Source organism: Lissotriton vulgaris, unplaced genomic scaffold, assembly GCF_964263255.1.
Source record: "Lissotriton vulgaris unplaced genomic scaffold, aLisVul1.2 SCAFFOLD_2982, whole genome shotgun sequence".
Lineage (NCBI taxonomy): Eukaryota > Metazoa > Chordata > Amphibia > Caudata > Salamandridae > Lissotriton > Lissotriton vulgaris.
In genome coordinates this window covers 151,567-177,114 of record NW_028253358.1, presented here as the reverse complement: position 1 = coordinate 177,114, position 25,548 = coordinate 151,567, and the positions used below count along the sequence as shown (strand labels likewise).

Here is a 25,548-nt window from a genome sequence, read left to right as displayed (position 1 = left end):
TCCTGCATCCTTCTGGTGCATCACACCAGGTGGCGGATGCGGGCTCTGCAGTGGGACCTGAAGTTTCATTGGGCCCAGCATCAGGGCAACCCGATCATGTCTTGATCTCGGAGGGCACTGCGACTGGGTCAGTGGCAGATCCCTCTCCCTACCCCACCCGTAGCACGTAGTTGTGACGGACGCGTCCCTCCAGGGCTGGGGAGGCCATATGGGAGAGGCGGAGATCAGAGGCCTCTGGTCTCCGGCGGAGTCCCAGCTCCATATCAACATGTTGGAGCTGCGGGCGATTCGTCTAGCACTGAAGGCATTCCTCCCATCTGTCCGAGGGAGTGTAGTGCAGGTGTTCACGGACAACACCACCGCCATGTGGTACTGCAACAAACAAGGCGGAGTGGGGTCGTGGACCCTATGCCAGGAGGGTCTGCGCCTATGGCAATGGCTGGAACATCAGGGCGTGACCCTGGTGGTTCAACACCTGGCAGGCTCTCTGAATGCCAGGGCAGACTAACTCAGCCGTCGGTGCATGATGGATCACGAATGGCGTCTGAACTCGGACGTGGCGCAAGGTCTCTTTCAGCAATGGGGAGAGCCTTGGTTAGATCTATTCGCCACAGAAGAGAACGCGCAATGTCATCAGTTCTGCGCGTTGGAATTTCCAAGGCGGCACTCGCTCGGAGACGCTTTTCGTCGCGAGTGGAGTTGCGGTCTATTGTACGCTCTTCCGCCTATACCACTTCTGCCCAGAGTGCTGAAGAAGATCAGGCGCGACAAGGCCCAGGTTATCCCTGTGGCTCCTGACTGGGCACGAAGATACTGGTATCCCGAGCTACTCAGCATGTCAGTCGATCCCCTGATTTGTCTGCCTCTTCGGGAGGACCTTCTGTCGCAGCAGCAGGGGACGGTGCTGCACCCGAACCTGTCCAGTCTCTAGTTGAGGCCATTTGACTTGCCTCCTGAAGTCTGTGATATCATTCTGGCAGCCAGGCGTCCCTCCACAAAGTCGGTATACGCCTGCAGGTGGAACAGATTTGTGGCATGGTGCACAACAAAGGCTGTGGATTCTCTCTGCACCCCTTTCGGAAGTGCTGCTCTTTCTTCTTTCCCTTGCCCAGCAGGGCTCTGCTCTGGGCACTCTTAAAGGGTACCTTTCTGCTCTTTCCGCCTTCTTAAGGCTACCTGATTAGCCTTCTTTATTCAAGTCCCCCTTTGTGAATAGATTTCTGAAGGGCATCACACACATGTTCCCTCCTGTTCCCTTTGTGATGCCCCAGTGGGACTTGAATCTTGTTCTCACTTATCTGATGTGTGCTCCCTTTGAGCCGCTCCATAACTGTCCTCTCCGTCTTCTCACATTGAAGACTGCTTTCCTGGTCGCCATCACCTCTGCCAGGAGGGTGAGTGAGCTCCAGGCTCTTTCTTCTACTCCACCTTTCCTATCTGTTCAACCTGACAAGGTTGTGTTGCGTACACGACCTTCCTTTCTGCCCAAGGTTGTCACGGCCTTCCACATCGGGCAGTCCTTTACTTTGCCCACCTTCTGTCCGCCTCCGCATCCCTCGAAAGAGGAAGAGAGGCTCCACCGGCTGGATCCAAAACATGCGCTCTCCTATTACCTAGATCGCACACGCCAATTCCGGGTGGATGACCAACTCTTGTTGGTTACGTGGGCGCGAAGAAGGGAAAGGCAGTACACAAGAGGACCATTTCGCGGTGGATCATCTTGTGTATCAGGCATGTTATTCCATGGCGAAAAAGGAGCCCCCTGCTGGATTGCGGGCTCAGTCCACTCGTGCCACGGCAACAACTGGCCTGGGCCGAGGAGTCCCCTTACAGGACATTTGCCAGGCAGCGACGTGGGCCTCGCTGCACACGTTCGCAAGACACTACTGCCTGGACAGTCAAGTCCGGAGGGATGGCTTCTTTGGCCGTTCCGTCCTCCAGGACTTTCTGGTGTGATATTGGTTCGCAGACTCACCACCCGGGTTGGTATTGCTGGGGTATCTATTCTAAGGTAAGGAATCTATCATTAACATGTCTCTTTCAGATGCACAAGTTACTACTTGTGTAACGATACATCTGTAAGAGACTTTAGTGATAGATTCCTTACCGGACCCGCCCATCCTCCCCCTTCTGTGAACCGATATCTAGGGTTAAGGTCATCCCCTTTCAGGGCCCTAGTTTCATGGCACCAGTGTTGGTTCTATCATGGCTCTGCGGCGTCTAAGTACTCTGTCATTCGGTGCTAACGACGCCGACGACTGACGCGGAGCCGCGGACGACGCCTGCCGGCACGCAGGGGTATTACCACGCAAAATCTCCGGATCCAGTCTGACGCCTGGGGATATTCTAAGGTAAGGAATCTATTCTAAGGTAAGGAATCAAATCTCCGGATCCAGTCTGACACCTGGGGATATTCTAAGGTAAGTAATCTATTCTAAGGTAAGGAATATATCACTAATGTCTCTTACAGATATATGGTTAGACAAGTAGTAACTTGTGCGTTAAGGGTAAACCCGGTTAGGATTACATTTGTGGTTTAATACTGGTCTACAAGGTACAGTACTGGCTTCTATTCTGATCACAGGTGAGTACTTTGGAATTCGTTACTCTGCTAATTTTATAGGAATATTTCAAGTTTTCAAAAGTAGCCTCTTAGAAGATTTTCGAGTCAAACCAGTCAATGTTATCCAATGGCAGGTAAGTGAGTTAGTTACCAGTTTCCAGGTGAGTTCTCGGCTGGTGAATTTAAGGTTCTGGGCATACCCATGGGGTCCCCTAGGGTCAGGTAGGTACAGTTGGTTCACCCTCAGTTGTACAGGGGCGGCATGGTGCAGAGGTAGTTAGGCCCAATGTTATCCAATGGGGGCAAGGGGCCTCAGGTTGGTGGCTGCTGGCTACGCGGCTGTGGGAGCGAGGCTCCTTGCCACTTGCTCAGGGCAAATGGGAAAGTCGGATAGGGCAAAAGTGGCTTGGCCAACGGCACTCGGGCGGCTGGGTGCAGGGTGCTTTTGAGCCGTCGGGCGCTCGATGTTATCAATGGGAAAGGTAACAAACGAACAAAGGCTGCAGGCTCGGGGACGGAGACTCTTCAGGGGCGACCACAATGTCGAGAGGTAAGTTGGGATCTTTGTGCACAGGTAGGTACCCCAGTGGAGAAGTGTATCTCAACGTTTAGAGGCGGCAGACCCGGAGGCAGAGGTCGTCCCGGGACCAGGGTTCAATTCCCGACGCAGCCGGGTGCAGGACCAATGTCAGCGGGCCCGATAAAGCTCGCCTCTGTGCCACTCTAACCTTGGGGTCCCACGCTTCAACTCTGGGCAATAGCTTGCTTAATCTCCACTCTGTCCCGATGGAGTGGTGTGGCTCACTGGTTAGAGGCGACAGACCCGAGAGCAGAGGACGGCCCGGTACCAGGGTTCAATTCCCGACCAGGGTTCAATTCACGACGCGGCAGGGTCGTGGACCAGGGTCAGCGGACTTGATAATTCTTAACTCGGTGCCTACTCTAACCAGGGATCACACTCGGCCGCTCTGGGCATTAGCTTGCCTCATCTCCACAACGGACCCCCACATACGCCGGGGATGCCTGGTTTCACCTTGGAGATACCCAGTAGGGACCATCTCACAGGGAAAGCCAGGACGGGTTCCCCACCGGTTTACTGCAGAGATACTCCTTCGGGAGACTATTCTAGCGCGTTAGAAACCCACAATAATTAATTAATTAATTAATCACCACCGGGGCTGCCTGGCTGCACCTTGGGGATGCGTAAAGGGACCATCTCACAGGGAAAGCCAGGACAGGTTCCCCAGTGGTACAGCGCTGGGACGCCTCCGGGTAACCATGCGCTCTATAAATCCAACATTCATTCATTCATTCATTCAAAGGAAGGCACAGGGGGCTGTAGGGCGCCGGGTGCATGGGTGTCTTTAGGTGTTGGGAAAGCTTACCCTCAGCTGGTCGGGGTTGGAGGGGCCCCTGGTTCTGAGTCTGCAGGCGTCATCTGGTTCGTTGAGGAGGGTCTTTGGGCACAGGACCTCAGGTCCCAGTCGCCGGGGGGACGTCCTCGTGGTCTTGGATCACTTGGGCACGGGCCGGGCTCGGCGGGTGCAGGGTGAGCTGGTCTGGAGCTTACTGGCTTGCACCAGGTGTGTTGTTGCAGCAGAGCCTCTGCTGATGGGAGTCCCAGTCTTTAAGAGGGTCAAGGCAGGCAGGTCTTCTGGGTGTCCCAAGGTTGCTGTCCGCTGGAGTCGCCGGGGCTGCAGGAGCAGGTTACAGGATCGACTGGCCGGTAGGGCTGGGACCAAGTCAGTTATAGGCGTCCTGTTAGCAGCTGCACGGCGGGTGGTCTTCCTCTTGATCTTTCTTCTTTTCGTATCGGGATCTGAGGAAGGAAGGTTCAGGGTGCCCCTAAAAACGAAATTTAGGGATGTTACAGGTAGGGCAAGGGCAGGGACCAATAGGTCCCTGTCCTGGGGTGGGTACACCCCTAGACTGCTCCTCTCCTGTGGAAGGGGGGCAGGCGCCTAGCTGTGATTGGGCAGGGCTCCCCATCTTCAAGATGGCCGGAGCCCGGGTTTGTGCTTCACCTCGCCTCTCCCACCTGAGGGGTGGGGTTGGCATAGGCTGGCACATCCCCCTTCCCGACGTAGGGTTTCGCACTAGTCTTCCCACCAGAGTGGGGGTTAGAACCGGTGGGGGCCATTTGCTGAGTTCAGCAAATGGTCTGGAGAAGCTCACAGAGGCGAAATGCCTTTGAAGCTTCCCCCTGCCCATCCTGGGGGAGGAGACCTACCATCTTGCCTAGGATGTGCATTGTTTTTTGTTTGAATATTTTTATTGGCATTTCTTAAGCAATGACATTTATAATTAGTACACAGAGTGATAAAAAGCAGTTGAGAAACATCAATAGGTAAATTATACATCAGTCATTACCACTTCATACCGTGTTCGTGAGTGTCCCATCTAGCGACGAGTTGCTCTTCACTTTCGGGTGTTTAAGTGTGTGTCGCTTAGACGTTGCAGAGAGTCTAATGAGGCCGCTTGCGGCCTGTCTCTTGTGTTTGTGTGCATGTGTTGACATCTGCGCCCGGGTGCAGCAGAGAGAGGGGTGTAATAGTGAGCTGAGGAGTGGGTCTGGTTGTGTTTCTCAGTGTGACGTCCCCTCCGGGTGTATCCAGTTGTCTCTGTATGTTATATCATACCCTGCTTTGACATGTGGCAAGGTACTGAGAGCCAGTTGAAGTGTAAATGCCAATTTATCCAGTATTAGGGGTGTCTTTCATAGATTCACATGCCTGAATCATTCCCCGTCGTCGAGACGGGAGCCTCTGGTAAATAAAAAAGCAATGTCCATAGACATGCATAGAGAGAAAGGGTCCAAGGGTCTCCCCTTAGTAGCCTTTCCTTGTCCTTATGTAAAAAGGACCAAACTGCCATAGTCAGCCAATCAGCTCCGACCTCCCTCTAGAACCTTCCTGGGAGGAGCCTCAGTCCCTCAGATTTTCTACGCACGTTGTGCTAGGGAGTCTCCTGCCGGGGCGTTACAATCGCCAGCTGTGGGAGGACATTGCCCCTTACATGAACGGGGAAGAAAGCCCTGTTCAGGGCCTGCTCTTCCTGCAGCAAGAAAAGAATACATGTGGATGATAGGCACGACCTGTGCTTGTATTGCCCACTGCGGCGGCTTGCCTTAATGGTCACCCCAAACCGGACTCGGTAGTGACGCAGGCGGCCCAGAAACACGGCAAGGGCACTGGGCTCTCTGCAGTCTAGAAACCAGTCCTTTCGGGGCAACAGGCCCAGAGGTCAGTCCTCCTATCGAGGCTCATATCAAAACAGGTCCTCGTCCTCGTTCTCATACAATCACAAAGGCCAGTACCAAAACAAACAACAGCAAGGCCGACAATCTTCATTCGGAAGATCAACCTACAGAGGTAAAAATACCAAGAGGGGCGCTGGCGGCCGCCAGTGACCGACTACTCCAGCCAGTCCAAACACCATATCCATCCTTTCAAATTGGAGGAAAGCTGACCCATTTCCTTCACAATTGGCAGTACATCACCACGGACCGGTGGGTTCTTCAAATTATTCGATTCGGCCACTCTCTCGAATTCACCTCCATTCCTCCCAATACCCCTCCACGCAGACGGACACACAAACATCCACGCCTGCTTCTGAAGGAACTTTCGACAATGCTACAAAAAGGAGCAATCGAAAGGGTTCCGGCATCCTCGAAGGGGAAAGGATTTTACTCCCACTTCTTTCTTGTACAACAAAAAGAAAACAAGTGGAGACCCATCCTGGATCTCCGGGGACTCAACACCTTCCTGCGGAGCCAATCGTTCAGGATGGTGACGATTCAAGAAATCCTGGGCATTCTAGAGAAAGGAGATTTCATGGTGTCACTGGATCTCCAGGATGCATACTACCACATCCCCATCCTCAAAAATCACCGGAAATTCCTAAGATTCGAGGTGGCGGGCCGTCACTATCAGTTCAAAGTCCTGCCGTTCGGCCTCAAGTCCGCACCGCGCATTTTCACGAAATGCCTTGCGCCAGTGGCAGCCTTCCTGCGTCAACTGGGCCACCAGGTCTTCCCCTACCTAGACGACTGGCTGGTGAAAGCACCCTCACCTGGGAACGCAATCACGTCCTCCAACGCCTGCACCAATCTCTTTCAAAATCTGGGATTGACGCTCAATCTCAAAAAATCATGCATGGTCCCCGCAACAAAGATTACCTTCCTAGGGGCCATGTTGGACACAGTGTGCACGAAAGCCTTCCCCTCAAAAGAGAGGACAGACAAGATCTTATCTCTGGCCACGGCTGTGGCGAAGACAACGCACCTGAAAGTTCGGACTTACACCTCCCTCCTGGGGATGATGTCTTCCTGCATACTCCTCATCCTGCACTGCAGGCTCAGAATGCGGCCCTTGCAGGAGGCACTCGCGAGCCAATGGACCCAAAGCACTGGCTCCTTCGAGGACATCCTTCGGATCACACCGAAAATTTCCAAAGCTCTACAATGGTGGACACGTCGCCAAAATCTAACAGTGGGCTTACCGTTTCTCCTCCCAGCATCACCGCTGGTGATAACAACGGACGCCTCCCTAGAGGGATGGGGCGCGGTGCTCCAGGACCTACAGATCAGCGGCAAATGGGACTCTCAAGAGCAATCGCTCCATATAAACCTCTTGGAGCTAAGAGCAGTGTATCTGGCTCTTCAAGCCTTCTTACCCCGCATCCAGAAATCCCCAGTGCTCGTCAGGACAGACAACACCACGACGATGCACTATCTAAACAAACAAGGGGGAACACGTTCGCTCTCGCTCTCACGCGAATCGCAGACGATCTGGAACTGGCTGGTGCTACACGAAATCCAACTCAAAGCGGAATACGTCCCAGGAAAGGACAATACCATCGCGGACGCCCTGAGCAGGCAAAAGTCCCTCTCCCACGAGTGGGAACTATCGGACAGCGCCCTCACTCACATCTTTTCTCTTTGGGGAGTACCAAACATCGACCTCTTTGCCACCAAGAGGAACGCCAAATGCCCGAGCTACGCAAGTTGGCATCCCCAACCAGGATCACTAGGAAATGCGTTTTCCATCGGATGGTACAGCGTCTTTGCATACGCCTTTCCTCCATTCCCGATGATTCCACGGCTCCTCAGGAAGATGAAGGCGGAACCATGCACCCTGATCCTGATTGCCCCGTCCTGGCCGAGGCAACACTGGTTCTCGGATCTGCTTCGACTCCATCAGATCACCGATTCGCCTGAACCAACACCCGGCCCTTCTGACGATGTCCAACGGGCAAGTGCAGCACCCGAACCTCCAATCGCTCAAATTATCAGCCTGGCTCCTGAGCACAGAGAGTTCGGTGGCCTGAATATCCCACAGGACTGCAGGGATGTACTAGCCAAGGCAAGGGCAGACAGTACGAACAAGACCTACTGTCTCAAATGGAAGAGGTTCTGCATATGGTGTTCAGACCAGGGCCTACGGCCCCTCGCCATCACACCTGAACAGATATTACCATACCTCCTGCCTTTGGCCCAGTCGGGACTGGCGCATGCGTCCATCAAAGTTCACCTGGCAGCAATCTCGAGGTTCACCAGAACGGTCACAGGACCTTCTCTGTGGTCTAGTCGACTGGTCAAGCAATTCCTCAAAGGGCTATACAGATCCTTCCCGAGGCCTCGGAAAGTACCTCCCACATGGCAGCTTAACCTGGTACTCAACCAGCTCATGCGTCACCCGTTTGAGCCCATTCACAGGGCATCTCTTCAACACCTCTCATGGAAAACAGCGCTCTTGCTCGCTCTAACTTCGGCCAGAAGGGTTAGCGAGCTGCAAGCCTTGTCCATTCAGGAACCATATCTGCAATTCAGACATGATAGGGTGATACTTCGACCAAACCCTAAGTTCATTCCAAAAGTACCTTCGGACTTCCATCTCAACGAACCATTGGTCCTTAGGTCATTCTTTGCCAATCCTTCCACAGCAGCGGAAAGGTCGCTGCATTCTTTGGACCTTATGAGGTGCCTGAAGTTCTACCTGGACAAGACTAAGGATCTCAGAAAATCCTCACAGCTGTTCGTGGCATACAGCAGACCACGAAGGGGTCTACCCCTCACGAAGCAAAGCATCTCCAGATGGATCTCCTCGGCGATTTCGTTCTGCCACGAAAAGGCCGGCCGGCCTTTGAATGACCGGGTTCTGGCTCACTCAACCAGAGCGATGTCTACGTCGGCAGCACTGTTTGCTGGAGTGCCGATCCTGGACATCTGCAGGGCGGCGACCTGGAAGTCACCGCATACTTTCTCCAGACACTACTGCCTGGATATCGAACTTCAGAAGGATGCAGCAGTGGGCCAGGCGGTGCTTCGCCATCTCTTTCAGTAAGGTGAGCCTTCCTACATCCCGCCTTCCAGGTATGCACATTATTGCTCTGATGATATGTCTAAGCTGTCTCTTTATTGTATGATACTATATGCATTATCTACTATGACGGCAGAGCATCTCTGTTTTACAAATGTGCTACTATGATTGCTAGCTACTCTGATTCAGGCATGTGAATCTATGAAAGACACCCCTAATACTGGATAAGAAATGCGTTACTTACCTGTAACAGCAGTTATCCAGTATTGGTGTCTTTCATAGATTCACATGCAACCCTCCCGCCTCCCCTGGAAGGACTCACTTCCCTCTCGGAACTATATTACGCCAAACCTAGCTGGGTGCGTACGAAAATCTGAGGGACTGAGGCTCCTCCCAGGAAGGTTCTAGAGGGAGGTCGGAGCTGATTGGCTGACTATGGCAGTTTGGTCCTTTTTACATAAGGACAAGGAAAGGCTACTAAGGGGAGACCCTTGGACCCTTTCTCTCTATGCATGTCTATGGACATTGCTTTTTTATTTACCGGAGGCTCCCGTCTCGACGACGGGGAATGATTCAGGCATGTGAATCTATGAAAGACACCAATACTGGATAACTGCTGTTACAGGTAAGTAACGCATTTCTTCTCGTATGTAAGTTTAGCAATGGGAGTCTTATCAACAGTGATAGCACCCTATTATTAATCACAGAGCCATCATGTAAACAGTGGGGTGAGAAGATTCCAGGAAGAAGGGGGGGGGGAAGGGTGAGAAATTATCTTCCTTTAGGAATAGTAAGTGGGGAAGAGGTAAGTACAAACTAGGAAGGGGTTAAAAAAACCATTAAATATGAGGTGCGTGCGCTAGTGTCGGATATATTTGTGCGTGGAGCGTGTTGGTATGGGGGCGTGTAGGGAGACCGCGGTCGAGATGTTGGTCACATCCGTCTCGCGGGGCGGGATGTCCGCCTAGGGGGGGATGGGAAGGGAGGGGGGGAGAGACAGTGTAGCCGATTTCATGCTTCTGGGAAGCGTCTACGCCTATGTGCACTGTGCTCCTGTTCATTATGCGTGACATTTTCTTCCGGCTCTGTCGTCAGTTAGACATGCATGTCGCGTTGTGCAAGTAGGCACAGGTTGGGAGGGGGGTGCCGGGCACGCAGGGCATCCGTCTATTCTCTTATCTTCTGTCTGTTCCGGAAGTGTCTGATTTCAGGTGATCCCTTGTGCTAAGCTAGCTTGTTGGAAGGACTTCAGCACGGCATCCCAGATGTGTGCAATTGGGAGTTTTCTCAGTCCCATCGTTTCCTCTCTGCGCAGCACTGTGCCCTCCGCCACCGCCCAGTTAGTGAAAGAGGTGTACTAGTGTCGAGTATGCGGGGGTCTATTGTGTTTCCAATGCTTAGTGAGTATACGCTTGGCTGTGACAAGTCCCAGATCCCAAAATCGTGCCGGCACCTTATTCAATTTGGTCCTTTTGTAAAGGTCCAGGATGCAAGCCTCCCACGTCTGTGGTACTTCTTCGTCTGTGCATTGTGTCAGTAATGTTGTGATCGTGCTCCAGTATGTCTGGATGTTGGGGCACAGCCAGAGCATATGCAACAGGTCTGCTCCAAGCAAGGAACATCGTTGGCATGCTGCGTTGGTGGCTGAGAAGTATCTGTCAATCTTGTCCGGTGACAGGTATGCACGGTGCAAGATGTAGAATTGTATGGTTTTAAACAGTAGTTGCGTGGGACATTGAGTGGGCTTAGTAGCACCATTGCCCACTCTTTGTCCGTCCAGGCCCGCCCTCTGTCCACTTCCCTTTTGTCTCTTAGTTGTCGGGTAGAATGTTGTGTGTGCTCCAGGAGAGCTTGTGCCAGCCAGTGTACCACGTGAGTGTCATTGCCCATTACATGCAGATATTGCATGAACTGATACATTGGCGGCTCCTCGGAGATATCGTCCCAGGCGTTCGCCAGTGTTCGCACCAGGGAGGCATGGGTTAGAAATTGACCAGCTGGTAAGCCTGTGTCCGCTGCAAGTGTAGCAAAGGTGAGCAAGGCGCCGTCGGCATAAAGGTCCCCAATGTCTCCACTCCTGCCTGCTTTCATCTCTCCAACACCGCCTCCGTCATTACACCATCTCCTCTGGGAGTGCCCAGTAAGGGGAGCACTGGGGCGTATGGTTTCACCACTCGAGTCACTTTCAAGCAGCGTAGGAAGCATTTGTGTGCTACCGTTGTGTGCAGTTGTGTGGGGCGTGGGGCTTTGGCCAGCGGGTGGAACAGTGTGCAGATTTGTGTGTGGATCTTGCGAGTGGTATCTGTGGCTGTATCTTCCAGATTTCTGCCACTCAGTCATCTTGATACCCATTGCAGTTGTGCTGCCAAATAATACAATTCCAGGTTGGGACCCGCCAGGCCTCCTGTCTCGGTTGTCATATACAACTTCGTCAACGCCACACGGGGTCTGCCCTTGTTCCAGATTAGATCGCGAAGCAATGTTTCCAAGTCTCTAAACACTCTGGTAGGGACGTAGTTCGGGATATTAGCGTAGTAATACAATAGTCGTGGTAGGACTATCATTTTCGTTAGTGCTACTCTGCTTGGCACAGTCAGGGGAAGGGTTTTCCAGAAAGTCACCTGAGCGCGTAATGAGGATATCGCTCTGTTCAGGTTCCCATCCAGTACGTCCGTTGGGTTCCTATATATGTGGATTCCCAGATATCGGAACGTCGAGGGATACCAAGTGAGTCGTTCGCCCCCGAGTCTTACGTCGCATTCTGGTGTCGTCTGACTGAATGAATATGCGCCCAACTTGGCCCAGTTGACTCGTAAACCCGACATTTCCTCAAAGGTCTGGAAGATTGTATCCAGAGTCCTCGGGATGTTGGTCAGATCCTTGACGTATAGAAGCAGGTCGTCTGCATAGAGCGAGACTGCATGTACACCACCCGCCATCGGGACTCCCCACTCCTCCCCATGTGCTCTCAATATCATAGCCAGAGGCTCCATAGCCATGGAAAACAACAATGGGGACAGTGGGCAACCCTGCCTGGTGCCCCTTCGCACCCGTATGGCATTCGAGAGGAGTCTGCCCGTGCAGACGCGGACAGTCGGCCTTTAATACAACAATTTAACCATATCTGTGTAACCATCGCCCAAGTCATACTTTTCCATGATTGCTGCAAGATATGGCCACTCCACCGAGTCAAAGGCCTTCTCGAGGTCCAGTACTAGGCACCCCGATCGCGGCCAAGTTCAAGTTCAAGTTCGGGCATTTATATAGCGCACTGCTCACCCAAAGCGTCTCAAGGCGCTAGGGGAAGGGGTTCATTATTTGTCGAATAGCCAGGTTTTAAGTACTTTTGTGAAGGAGCTGTGGTTTTGAGTGAGGCGGAGGTGAGTGGGGAGTGAGTTCCAGGTCTTGGCAGCAAGGAAGGAGAAGGATCTGCCGCCCATGGTGGTTTTTCGGATGCGCGGGACTGCAGCGAGGGCTTGATTGGCCGATCTTAGATGGCGGGTGGGTTTGTAGAAGGACAGTCGAGTGTTGAGGCATTCGGGTCCTAGATTGTAGAGGGCTTTGTGTGCGTGGGTGAGAAGGCGAAAAGTAATTCTTTTGTTGACTGGAAGCCAGTGGAGGTCTTTTAGGTGTCCGGTGATGTGGTCTTGGCGAGGGATGTCTAATATGAGTCTCGCTGATGCGTTTTCGATGCGTTGGAGTTTTTTCTGTAATTTGGCTGTGATTCCGGCGTATAGTGTGTTACCATAATCCAGTCGACTCGTGACCAGTGCGTGGGTGACAGTCTTTCTTGTCTCATGTTGTCGGTGGTTGGGTTTTTTCTCCATGTTTTCTCCAGGGTGCGGCATAGTTTCTTGTTTTTTTTAAGGTCATCATTGAACCAGGGAGCCTTATTGCTGGTTGATTTGTTCTGGTGTTTTTTCAGGGGTGCTAATTCGTCAGCACTGTGGGTGATCCATTGCTTGAGATTGGTGGCCGCTTGATTTGGGTCCAGTGAGAGGGTGGGAGGGTTTTGGTTGAGTGATGTGAGGAGTTGGTCGGAGGTGATTTTGTTCCAGTTTCTCAGAGGAATAGGTTGAGGGCGGTTGTGGTTCAGGGTGGTTTTGTAGCTGAAGTGAACAAAGCTGTGATCCGTCCAGTGGAGAGCTGTGGTGCGATCGAAGGAGATATGCTTGCTGGAGGTGAAGATAGGGTCGAGCGTGTGTCCGGCTGCATGGGTGGGGGTGTCAACAAGTTGTATGAGACCGAGATTGGCCAGGTTGTCCAGAAGGGTGGTGGTGTTGCTGTTGTGTTTGTTTTTAAGGTGGTAGTTGAGGTCTCCTAAAAGAATGTAGTTCTCGGAGGCGAGGGCATGTGGGCTGACGAAGTCCGTGATGTCATCGCTGAATTGAGTGCGGGTACCTGGAGGTCTGTAGATGAGGCTTCCTCTAAGTGTGGTCCTAGGGTCGGTGTGGATCTGGAAGTGGAGATGTTCGGCGATTGCAAGAATATCGTCGGAGCTGGTCGTGATTTTGATGGTGTTCCTGTGGATGATGGCGATGCCTCCTCCTGTTTGATTGATGCGGTCTTTTCGGATAATCTTGTAAGCGTCCGGTATGGCTATGGCGATGTCGGGTGCTGATGTGTTCATCCATGTTTCTGTAAGGAAGGCGATGTCCGGTGACACGGTGTCGAAGGTCCCAGAGTTCAGTTGCGTGTCTGTGGACCGATCGGGTGTTAAGCAGGATGCACTTCAGGCGGTTAGAGTCGGAGCTGTGTGTGGAGGAAGTGGGTTTGGTGAGGGTCCTGAAGCAGTTGAATTTGCAGGAGAGGCAGGCGAATGGGCCGTGGGTACGTCCTGGGGTGGCTTCGCAGCATTGTGGTGTGTGACCGGGGTTGAGGGCGAGGAGAGTTGCGGTATCATATGTGATTCTAGTGGGTTGGGAGCGGCGGGGGGCAGGGGGTCTGGCGCTGGGCGTGGTCCAGGCACGGACGGGCGTAGACGGGCTTACCTTTGGCGCACCTTCGGCGCGACGGGGGCGCGACCGCTGCGCGTGAACGCTGCGCGGATATGCATCTCTCATATGCGGATGGTGGAGGGGGAGGGACGAGGGAGGATCAGCTGGGAGGCGGGAGCGGGGGTGGAGATCCGGAGGGAGCCACAACAACTAAAATGAAAACAAAATGGCAGCAGGCCAAAGGCCAATCAGTATTGGGGCGCAAGCAGGAATAACGCACTGCAAATGGCCGTGGCACCGGTACAATCGGGCAGCAGTCACTGATACAGTCAGCGCGGCACTGTTTAAGAGTTAATTAGAGCGTACTATCAATCGGAGTGCTACGAGTTAAAATGCTCATTAACTTTAATTCGTACTTCCAATCAGAGTGCTACGATTAAAAATGCTCATCGGAATAAGAAACAGGCAATCTAGCGCTTCAAAGTTACTTGCAATCTAGCGCTTCAAAGTTACTTTCAATCTAGCGCTTCAAAGTTACTTGCAATCTAGCGCTTCAACGTTACTTTCAATCTAGCGCTTCAAAGTTACTTGCGATAGGATACTGCGGATAGGCAATGGCAGAGGCGAGGTAGCAGACAGCAGTGTTGGAGTCAGGCCAAGCGTGGAGCTGCGTGGAGGAGCGACCGCTTCTGTAAGGTACAGGATGGTCACACAGCCATAGGCGAGTAGCGTATTCCTGCACATGAAACAGCCTGCGAATATTGTGTGAGGTGCTGCGTGTGGGGACAAAACCGTTCTGGTCTTGGTGTACCAGCTCTGGAACCAATGGGGCCAGTCTCTGGGCTAAAGTGGAGGCGAGTACCTTGTAGTCCGTATTTAGGAGCGCCAACGGGCGATAGGAGCCCATTTGTGTAGAGTCTTTGCCATGTTTGATGATGGAGATAAGGTTAGCTTTGTTCTGTGTGGGTGGGAGGGAGGTGTCCTCCACGGCCACTGCGTACACTTTCAGTAACGTTGGAACAACGACATCAGCGCAGGCCTTATAATACTCGGAGGGTAGCCCGTCCGGGCCTGGGGATTTGCCATTGGACAAGTTGAAAATGGTTGTGCGAAGCTCCTCCGCCGTGATCGGAGCTCCGAGGTCGTCCTGCTGTGCAGCAGTCAGCTGTGGTAGCTGTAAGCCAGAGAGGTAGCCCACTATAGCCTCGCGAGAGACCTGCAGACGGGAGCTATAGAGCAGTTCGTAGTGCCTTGTGAAAGCTTCATGTATTTTCTTCCGTGTATAGACCATCCCACCCTCATTAGCGTTGATTGCTGATACCGGTTGTGTTTGGTCTTCTTGTTTGATTAACCACGTGAGTAATTTGCCTGGTTTGTCACTGAGGTGGTGTGTGCGTGCGGAGTGAGCTGCCATTAATCTCGTCCTGCTCACGTTGGAGCAGTTCAGACTCCACATGCGTCCAGTCTCTCTCTAGCTGTTTCTGCATGTGTCCTTGTGTCCCCAAGCAGTGCCCTCTGATCGCGACCTTGAAGGCATCCCACTCTATCTGTGGGGAGGACGCCGTGCCCGCATTATCCTCAAATTGTTGCGCTGTTTGTGTAATGAGAGAATCTCGGAATGTTGCATCTTGCAGCAGGGCTGGTTGGAGCATCCAGGTGGGGATGGGGGGATGTGGACGTTCCCACGCTATATCTAGTATGTGTGGGTTGTGGTCAGAGTTAGTGTGTCCCATATATCGCGTGTCTACGACTAGGGGCAGCAGGTCAGTCGACACCATGTATCTATCTAGCCTCACGTGTAGTTTATGCGCACCCGAGTAGTACGAATATACCTTAGTGGTGGGATTGTGTGTGTGCCAGGCGTCTTGCAGTTCCCATTGTGTGGCCCAGGTAGTTAGCGTTTTCATGGCCCCGTGCGCTGGTGTGCCGTGTTGAGGCTGGTAAGAGCGGTCCAGCTGTGCATCCAGGACTCAGTTGTAATCGCCCCCTAAAATCCATGGGATACCATGCCAGGGCGCTAATATCTGTGAGAGTCGCGCCAGGAAACCCTCCTGTTTGGTATTCGGAGGATATATGGAGCCCAGCACCACTGGTTGGCCATCCAGTCTGCCCTGAATCACCACGAACCTGCCATCAGGGTCAATTTGTGTTTGTGTTACTATCAGAGGGGTCCCAGGTCGAACCCACAGTAATGTGCCTCGGGCAAATGAGTACTCCGTGGCATATAGCTGCCCACGCCACCTGCGGTGTAGTGTGCGTACTTCGGCCTTATTCAGATGCGTCTCTTGTAAGAGTGCAATATGTATCTTGTGTCCTTTTAGATAGGAATATATTTGATAACGTCACGATGGTGTGTGCATGCCTCTAACATTCCAGGTACATATTGTTATCTCTGCCATATCTGTTGTCTAAGCGATTCCTATTCTCCCCATCCCTCTCCGTCTCCCCCCATGCAGCCCCCCCAGGCCTCCCACATCCCCTCCCGTCTCGCACACAAGCATAGATATTGTGTCACTAGTAAGTAGTCCTCATTAAAGTAATTTGGGTGTAAACACAATAACTCAACTGACCTAGATAGGCCTAAATAGTGAATAATACCAAAAGGTCGGTTGCGAAACATGCTGCCGTCCAAATTCTCAAGAGACAATAAACCACATAATACTAGGGGTGCTAGGCATTAAGTGCAAGTCTTCGAATAAAGGATACCATGTATTCAGAGGGGAGTTTTCCTCTTCTTCACCCAAACCCCCCCCCCCCTCCCATCCCCGGGCTGTAATGAAAAGGCCGCTGTCTGCAGGCAGTTCCTGGGGCAGCACCGTTTAGGTTCGTTAAAATGTGTCCACCCAGTGTGGGACCTCAAAAGATAGGGTCGCGTCAGAGCGCGCGTGTCCGACAGATCCAGCCCTCCGTGTGCCAAGAGTCTGCAGGTGTGGGCGGGGAGAGGGTGGATGGAGTTTTATGCATCAAGAATGGGCAATGTCAGGGGATGCTACTCACTTTGTCTTGTCGACGCCACCTCTCCATAGCAAAGGAGTCTCACATCCTCTTTATCGGTTTATCCCATCCACACACCGATGCAAGCTCCGAAGATGTAGAGAAGACAGTATCCGTCCCTCATCCATTGGGGGGGAGATTGTTGTTAGCTTCAGTTGAGTAGATCCGCTGTCTGGTGTGACTTCCGGCGGGTCGGTGGACAGCTGGGAGTCTGGTATGCCGTATATGGCTTGATCATCGCTCGAGAACTCTCGTGGGCTGGCGTTGAGGGTAAAGGACGGTGCCGGGGAGCTACTGATTTCCGTGACTTTGCGAAGTGCATCCTGCTGTTCCTGTAGGACCATATCTGTAGGTGGGGAATGAGTCCTCACCTCCTGAGGTTGATGGGGTGTGGGTGATTTGTGTCTGCTACGTCGTCTCAATCCGCGAGAGCGCGGTATCGTAACTGTTCCTTGTGTCCGCCTCGGCGTCTCGCTCACTCCTCCATCCAGCCAAGCCTTTGACTTCCTCTGGGCGAGTGAAGAAGTGTGTCTTTTGCCACCACTCTCAATTTGGCGGGGAAGAGCAAGGAGTACTTGAAATCCGCCTGCCGTAACCGTCTTTTTACCTCAAGGAAGGAGTGTCTCTGACGTTGCACTTGGACTGTGTAGTCCGGGAAAAACATTATCTTGGCATTTTAAATCTGGATTTCTCCCAGTTTCCTCGTTTCCCGTAATATTGCATCTCTGACTCTATAATTAAGGACGCAGAGGAGCAGTGGTCTGGGATTGGATCCCGACGGAAGTGGTCTCGTAGGTACTCGATGAGCTTGTTACACTACAAAATGTATTGACAGCGTACCCTCCGGGATAATAGTCCTCAGCCACTCTTCTACACGGTGCGTGGGGTCTGTCCCTTCCCATTTCTCCGGCACACCCACAAGTCTGACGTTGTTCTTTTTTCCCCTTCCCTCCGCGTCCTCAGGACGATCCTCTAGAAACTCAACTCTGTTCAGGAGATCTTGGATGCATTTATCTGCCTGATGCACTCAGGGTCCCATGTCTGCTACCGTTCCCTAACGTTTTGGTGCGGTCCGCCAATTTTTTGTGGTCGGCTCTGAGGTGGGTTAGATCAATCGCCACACTATCAATTTTAGTCTCCAGTGACGTACGAGTTTGTTGGAGTGATTCTTCCAGGCGTTCCATAATGGCCAGTACATTGTCTAGTTTTGTCGTCACTTGGTCAGTATTCATCTTAGTGGATGCTTTGTCCGATTTTCCTTTCGCCAGCGCACCTCCAGTGCCAGTGCGTGTCTTCACGCCCCCAGACATGGGCAAGGTGGCAGTCGGCTGCAGTTGTCGCAGCTTAACTGATCTGAGCCGCCAGGGAATGCCTCAACGGGTGAGCTGTGTGGTTGGGAATGCAGGATCTATGTTCAGAGTACTGCTGTGTGGACAGTCTGTGTGCCCGCTCTCTTCGCTCTTTTCTCCCCCAGTGGCTCACGGGCTCGCCGTTAGGGGTGGCCAGTTAGGGCATGTGGCTGGTGTTGTGGAGCTCTCACGAGGTGGTGTGGTTCCTCGGCGCGTCTCTCCGGCACCCCCTCACTTCCTCCGTCGTGGCGGACCCAGTGCCAGTGCAGTTGAGGGTGGGGGGGGGCCCGTGCTCTCCCATCTCCCTCGCGATCTTCTAATCGGCTGCCGCCGTAGTGGAGCTCCGTGACCGCCAGCTCTGGGGGCCCTCCCTCTCGGGCCGCTGGAGGTTCCCGGGACGGCCAGGCAGTGGCGCGCCCAGGTCGCGACTCGGTCCCCGAGCGGCTGGTGTGCCGATTGTTCGTGCCGCAGTGGTCCGCTCCTGGGTCTAGATTCCGCGCAGGATCCCCAGGTAAATTAGGCACCGTTTCTCTGCTTGGGGTGTTAGTGCTCAGCTGTAGTGCGGTGTCGGTGGGCAGTTTCCCCCCCCAAACCGAACCCCCCCCCCCCCCCCGCAGCGGGCCCCTGCCGATGGCACCGCTCGCGGCTCACCTCCTCGGTCCGCGGTTGGGAAAACCCAGTGCCTGCTCAACGTCTCTGGCCGTCTGCGCGGCCTGGTGTCTCACGTCTCCCGACTGAGCGCATCTGTCTCTTTCCGCTCTCGCCGATAGGCAGTCAGGGTCCCGGTATTCCCCCGCCTCCGCTCAGATCTCACTCAGAGGCAGGGCGCAAGCAGGCGTTCTGAGTCGCGGGGTAGCTGTGCTCCAGGGTCGTGGAGGTGCCGGGGCTATCAGTCCGCTGCAGTTGCTGATTAGCAGGCCGGCCCTTGTTGCGCAGTGTAGGCTGCTTTTTGGGGCCTAGTGGGTGTGTGCAGTCCACGGCCTCGTGTGAGTTCTACTGCCAGATCTTCAGCGTCCAACCAGCAGTAGCTCGCAAGGTCGCTCCGAAGCGGTCCCGAGGCAGCTATCAGCCTCAAACTCGGCCAAGCAGCGGAGGAGGGTTAACTTACACTCCGCCTGCAGTCTGGGCCCATCCAGGATAATAGTGACGGAGAACCGGCCTGGGGTAGGGGAGCTCTGATCGGAGCTCTACCCTGCTGCTTCCGTCGCCATTGCGTGCCAAGCCACGCCCCCCCCTAGGATGTGCATTGTTGCAGGCCCAAGAGAGCGGGGGGCTCTCCACCCAGGGGTCCAGCCACATGTCTGCTTTGTGGCAGCCTCTGCAGCCACCCAGCCCAGACGTGGATTTTAGGTTAGGTTTTCTAGGGGCATCTCTAAGATGCCCTCTGGTGCATTTTTCATTAAATCCCACACTGGCATCAGTGCGGGTTTAATGTGCTGAGAAGTTTGGTACCAAACTTATCAGTCTTCAATGTAGCCATTATGGTGCTGTGGAGTTCGTAATGACAACCTCCCAGCACCATATACTCTTAATGGCATCACTGCACTTACAGTGCCCCTGAATGGCCCTGGGTACTGTAGGGGCACAAGGAATAGTGCCCACACCTCTGGCATAGGGCTAGAGGGGTGACTGAAGTATGCCAGTGCAGTGGGTTCTGTGGGCAAGGCACACAGGAATGTGTGCCCTGTCGACTTTGTTTAGTTCTGCACTTAGACACTCAGCCTGCAAAGGCAGCGTGTGGGTGTCAGGGTAAAGGGCCCCTGAGGGTGGCACAATAAGTGCTGCAGCCCTCAGGTGTCTTTCTCTGGTCACCATGCCCTGGGTACCTAGGGTACCATTTATTAGGGGCTGACAGGTGGCCAGATAGGCCAATTGGGTTTTAGTTTCAACACAGTTTTAGGGAAGGAACACAGGCCCTGGGTACCTGGTTGGCAGGAGCCCAGGGCAAACTCAGTCAAAGCACAGCAGCAGTTCAGAAAAAAGTGGTGGTATACCAATGCAAGAAAGATGGCCCTTTCTCACAGTGTGTGAATATATTTGCTAAGAGTGTGTACAACAAATGCTCAACAATGTCCTCTGATAAGGCCTTACTATTCAACCACACTACCACAAATAGAGAGTAAGGTGCTATCTAACTTTACGTCTGCCTACCTTTGGGGATCCACTGGACTCTGTGCACACTATACCTCACTTTATTATAGTATATACAGTGCTGGCTTCTACAATCGTTGATTGTCATCGGACTGTGGGGGAGGTATTGGGGATGTGAGGGGGAAGAAAGAAGAGGGAATACATGTTAAGGAGCCTGATGCCTGTGAAGACTTTTATAAGAAATCTGTTGGAGCATTACATCCAATAAATGAACCTTTCCCAAAGTTAGGTAAGGTTATCTTCAAATAAGAATATTCTTTAAATAGTAGAGCATTATTAAGTACGTTTGGTGCATCTTGCTTATTTGGTGTATATTCTTTTCAGCAAATATTACATTTACTAATTTTTTTTTGTTCTGTTTTTTAAACAGGACTACTCCTTTGTCTTCAGGCCTGACAATATCCAAGCTTTGGTGGGGTGTTCCATGTTTGCTCCTCTGAAGATTCTCCCCAGCCAGTGTTTGCCTTCTGTGAAACTGCCAGAAGAGTGTATATATCGCCCAAGCTGGACGGTTGGAAAACTAGAATTGCTTCCTCCAGCTCCAATGTCATTCATCAAAGATGGGTATGCTAATTGAAGTTTAATAATTCTGACATTTATCACCTTAAACTTTGCTTCTTATTCATAAATGTGCTGTTTTGAACAAAATATGCCTTTGAGTCTGTAAAGTGGCCTCTTGAATAGGACCAGATGGAGGACAACACTGTAGCGCCATAGTGTATATGACTGATTGTCTGTTGGAGACATGAGAGCGGGGCAACATGGGTGATCCTGAATGAAGAGCAAGACACAGGCAGCAGTCTGATGTTGCTCTGTTCATATGGGATTCCCCCAACACGCATAAAGCATATGTGAATACTGGGGATTTCTTTAAAAATAAAAAACTGCAAGAGACTGCACCAGTCCAAAAATGCAGAGGGTGTCTGACAATAAAATGTGTCCATGCTACAGGACTGTGGAGAGGTCATAAACACAAATAATCCCCTTGAATGGGACATTTTGCCTGCCTTAGGATATGCTTCAGCATTTGTCATCCTGGTGGGTAACTTTTCATCCCAATTTTTTTTTTTAAACTTCATTGATATTAGTGGGTTGCCTGAAACAAGTACCAAATTTCCACTTTTTTGGAAAATCCATTGGTTGAGAAGAAAGAAGTTGAGCAATAGGACACCCTCAATCCAGGGACAACACCCTCCTCAGTGGCACTTGAACCATATGGGTGAAGTCTGGATGGATAGGGACCTTTGAGGTCTATGGTTAGCCTTAATATCACTAGTAAATCTTCTTGAAATACACATGGTGTTGTGAGGAATGATTTGAAATATTCTAGAACACAGCAAATCATGTTGAGTAGCTTTCTAACCATTGTTTTTGGTTAACTTCCTCTTTAGACAGAGGCCGGTGTTATGCAAATAAGTAACCCTGCTTTTCATGGGAACAGTCCACCACATTTTTGCCTGCTTGTGAATGAACTCTTATTAGTCAGTCACTAGTAGGATGGATAGTTCTCCTATTGATGAAGACCAGGCTTTTGACTCCAGTAAGTACATAGTCTTGTTGAAACATCATTTGCTCATCTCATAAATTAGGTTTGCATGTATGGACAAGAACATGGCGAAGGTTTTTTGTTGCAGAGTTCTTTCACATGATGTAAGCCTTTAACAATCTGCTTGTTTAGATAAAGCTTGCGGTCCATGATGGTGAGATTAAGGCAACAGCATTTTACTTTTTGCAAGTGCAGTTGGAGGAGGGTCCGTGATATTTTCCCCAGATTTTGGCAAGTAGATGGGGCTGTTCAATGTAATCCTTTAGTTGGTCTGCTTTTCTTGGCTTCAGGACGAGTCTCCTCCCTGCCGAACAACCAAGGCTTCAGCCTAGGGAGCTTGACAGCTTGCTTTCAGTGTCATTTCATTGAGGTCAGGAACATATGTTTTTGACAACACTGTAATAGGGAAGTTGGAGGATTGGGGCAGGGTGGGATAGGTGAGGTGCGTGGGGGGGGGGGGGGGGGAGATTTCCCTAGGCCGCTTATGTGTGCCTGTAAGGCTTGTATAGGTTGAGGCTATATTTGCTTAAAGGCAATAGCCTGTTTCCTTGCAAGGACCTTTATCAGATGCTCCACTCTGCTCTGCCCTGTTTACCACACCAAGCATCATGCCTGCATATCTCTTGAGGCAGGAAGAGCGAGCATTCCATGTAGCACTTAAAACGCATACTGGGAGATAGAAGTGGGTATGGCTATGTCTGAAGAGATGAAGATGTTGTAGACCCAGGGTAGAAACCAGTGGCAGCAGTAGTCTTTAAGTCCTGAAACCACAGCACATGCCTACCACCGGTTTTGTATCTAGTGACTCAGCAACCCATGCCTGCTCACCTCTGCAGTTCAGCAGATTGAGAAACTGGCTGCAGAATAGCCACCCCTCAAAATAAAGTAAAGCCTTGGACAGGACCTAGCCTTAGTGCATTCTTCATAAAGAGGGGAGGAGAGTTGGGGCTGTTGTGAACACAGTGTAAACCTCCACTGATGGGTTTGTGGCAAAATAAGTTTGAGGTCTTCTACTGATTGTGGCAGTCCAAGCAAAATCAAATTTACCACCTTGCCCTTTTTGAATGTGCTGTACAAAAGAAGACATAAGTAGGGGTATGGCAGTAGATATCTGTATTATTTCCCACTTGCCAGCAAAGGACATGTGCTGCTACTCCACCTTTGTTCCTTGTTTGTGTCCACCTAAAAAATAATTATGATGTAATATGAATGTTGATTGTGTTAATTAAGAACCTGATTATTTTATTGGAAGTGAAAGCCTGGTAGTTAACTGTATTGGTTTTCTGAGGATTGATCAAATGGAGACCAGAAGGAATGTTCTAAATTCCATTTTGTCCACAATGGGTTTTAGCTTGATTTGGTTTACTAGCACTTATTATTTTTATGGAATAGGGGCACGTGCAGGTTTAGTGCAGGTGAGAATGTAGTACAGCTTCTAGTGACAAGTAGTGTGGCAGCAACTTGGAAGAGGAGTTTGGGCTTAACTACAGTTTGCACGAAGTTGCCTTCAGTGGGCTAGTAGTTGTAGTATGTGTTCTATACTATAAAGTTCCCCACCTGGTTGACAAATCTGATCTGCTTTTAAAGTCTGATATTGTACTTCTAGATACCCCACGTGTGCTCTAGATACATGTGGAAATAAGGTTTGGATATTTTTTATGATGGGTGTGGACATGTAGTGTGATGAATCAGAACTCATTTGAATGGGATTTTAAAGCTATACCCCATGCCCCTATTTTATGTATAGGCATGTTGGTCCTGCAGTGACAAATTATCTCCAGATCTACTTCCCAAACTGCCAGGCGAGGTCCCCTCCAGAAGGGAGCACAAGCAACCCCAGACCCGTTTCCTCATTGGGCCTAGTCAGTGGTTTTTGTGGCACAGCGAGTATGGGACCCACGTCTGGGCATACCCTTCCTTGGTGACTTTTGACACTACATCAAACACACAAAATGATGGCAATCAACACTGCCCACACAGGATACTGTCCTGTAACAGAAAAAGTCTTAAAGTGCCTGCCAAACGACAAGATCGCATAAAGTAATTATATTTGTATGGCTGTCCCAAACTACCAAAAAAACAAAGTGCCTTTTGCATTTAGTGCTCAGAAGAGAGAGAGATATATATATATATATATATATATATATATATATATATATATATATATATATATATATATATATATATATATATATATATATATATATATATAATTTATTTCTCTTTTGCGTTCCAGAGACTTGGGCTTTTAGTTGCCAGTGACCTGTTAGAAGTGGTTATGCAATGGAGCTATCTGATTATGGACCTCACATCTTGACATAGTAGATGTTCCCCCTTTAGTGATTTGGAAGCCGCTACTAGTTACCAGTGAGAGATGGAGGTTTCAGTGTAGGCCCTTTAATTTGCTATTACTCAGATCCACTTAAAACACTGTTGCTTAAATATCAGATGTAATTTGCAGCTGGGCCACTAGTTTCTAACTTGGGTATTTTTTTGTGGCACGATATTCCTTTTGCTGAGTTTCTTTTTTTGTGTAGACTAAATTCCTTACAGAAACGTGGGTTATTCTCTGGAAGGCATGTCATCCAAAAGACTGCTTTGTCCTGTTACATATGGAATGCACATATTACTGGATGCAGAAACACCAACCTAGTCTGACCATAGCTATTTATCATTGTGGAGTAAATCTCTAACAAAATGTATGCAGTTTAAGTTTTTCTCAGCAATCGTTCTAGTCTTCTCTTTGAGCCAACTGAGGGAATGATTTTTAAAATGTTTGCATTTTTGTTTAAAGCTGAACATCTAATCTATCACGTACATAGTTTCATCTAATCGTACACCTTCACAGGTTTGTAGCATGTGCTGCTGTAGAAGCACATGGTTTGCACGCTCCTGACGTATTGTTTGGCACAGCTTTTTTTTATATTTTAGTAATTCTTCGGTTACTATAGCTTGTGAATCCTCCAGTAGCCCACAATGCACCAGGGCCACCAAAGCTACATCTCAGATTGTTTTTTTCCCTGCCATCTTGTTTAGACGTTTCGGCTCCAGCTATGTGACTGTTGTCAACTTCTCCGTGCCGTTTGGTCCCAAGTGTTGAAAATCATGATTCCGCGTTGGAAGGACTATATGCTGCATTGGTGACCTCGTTGATGCAACTCTGAGCTGGTTTATTTGCTGGAACTTAGAAGGTATCAAGAATGACTGTTAACAAGAGTAGTTTAGATTCCAAGAATATCTATGGTCTAATCGATGTCTGGTCTGTAACCTCTACATGGCTCCACAACCTGAGGAGTCAACCTGCATGGACCAAAAAGACTATCCGGTGTCACTGAGAATGTCAATGGGCCCATAATAAAGTACAGTTTTAAGATCAATCAAATACTTGACCTTTTCAAAACAGAGGACATGGAGTGTGTTGTATATGAGGACATAGCCCATCAGTTATTCCACTAATGCAAGGGGATCAAAGCTCTGACGTTTGGCCTTGATGCATCGGAACTCATCACAGCTTAGTACCCAGAACAAAAACAGACTTGGAACCTCCATTGGTATGTAGCTGTTTATGTTTCGGGAGCACATGTGGCAAATTCTGTCCTTTATGCCCAACTTTGTTGCCTGAGATTAGGGAGTCATAGATCCTTTGGCTCCTCACCTAAAGCCAGATGTTATCATTTTACTTACTTGA

General features: G+C 50.7%; 1 protein-coding gene across 1 annotated transcript in view; it reads left to right on the top strand.

Annotated features, from left to right (window-relative positions):
* Positions 1–25,548, top strand: part of LOC147661033 (mediator of RNA polymerase II transcription subunit 13-like) — a gene marked incomplete at its 5' end in the record, with an annotated part of 150,415 nt that overhangs the window by 73,516 nt on the left and 51,351 nt on the right. The window contains one exon of the mRNA XM_086951380.1: positions 20,685–20,878. Within this exon, the coding sequence (XP_086807506.1) occupies positions 20,685–20,878 (194 nt within the window). The remainder of the gene's footprint in view (positions 1–20,684; positions 20,879–25,548) is intronic.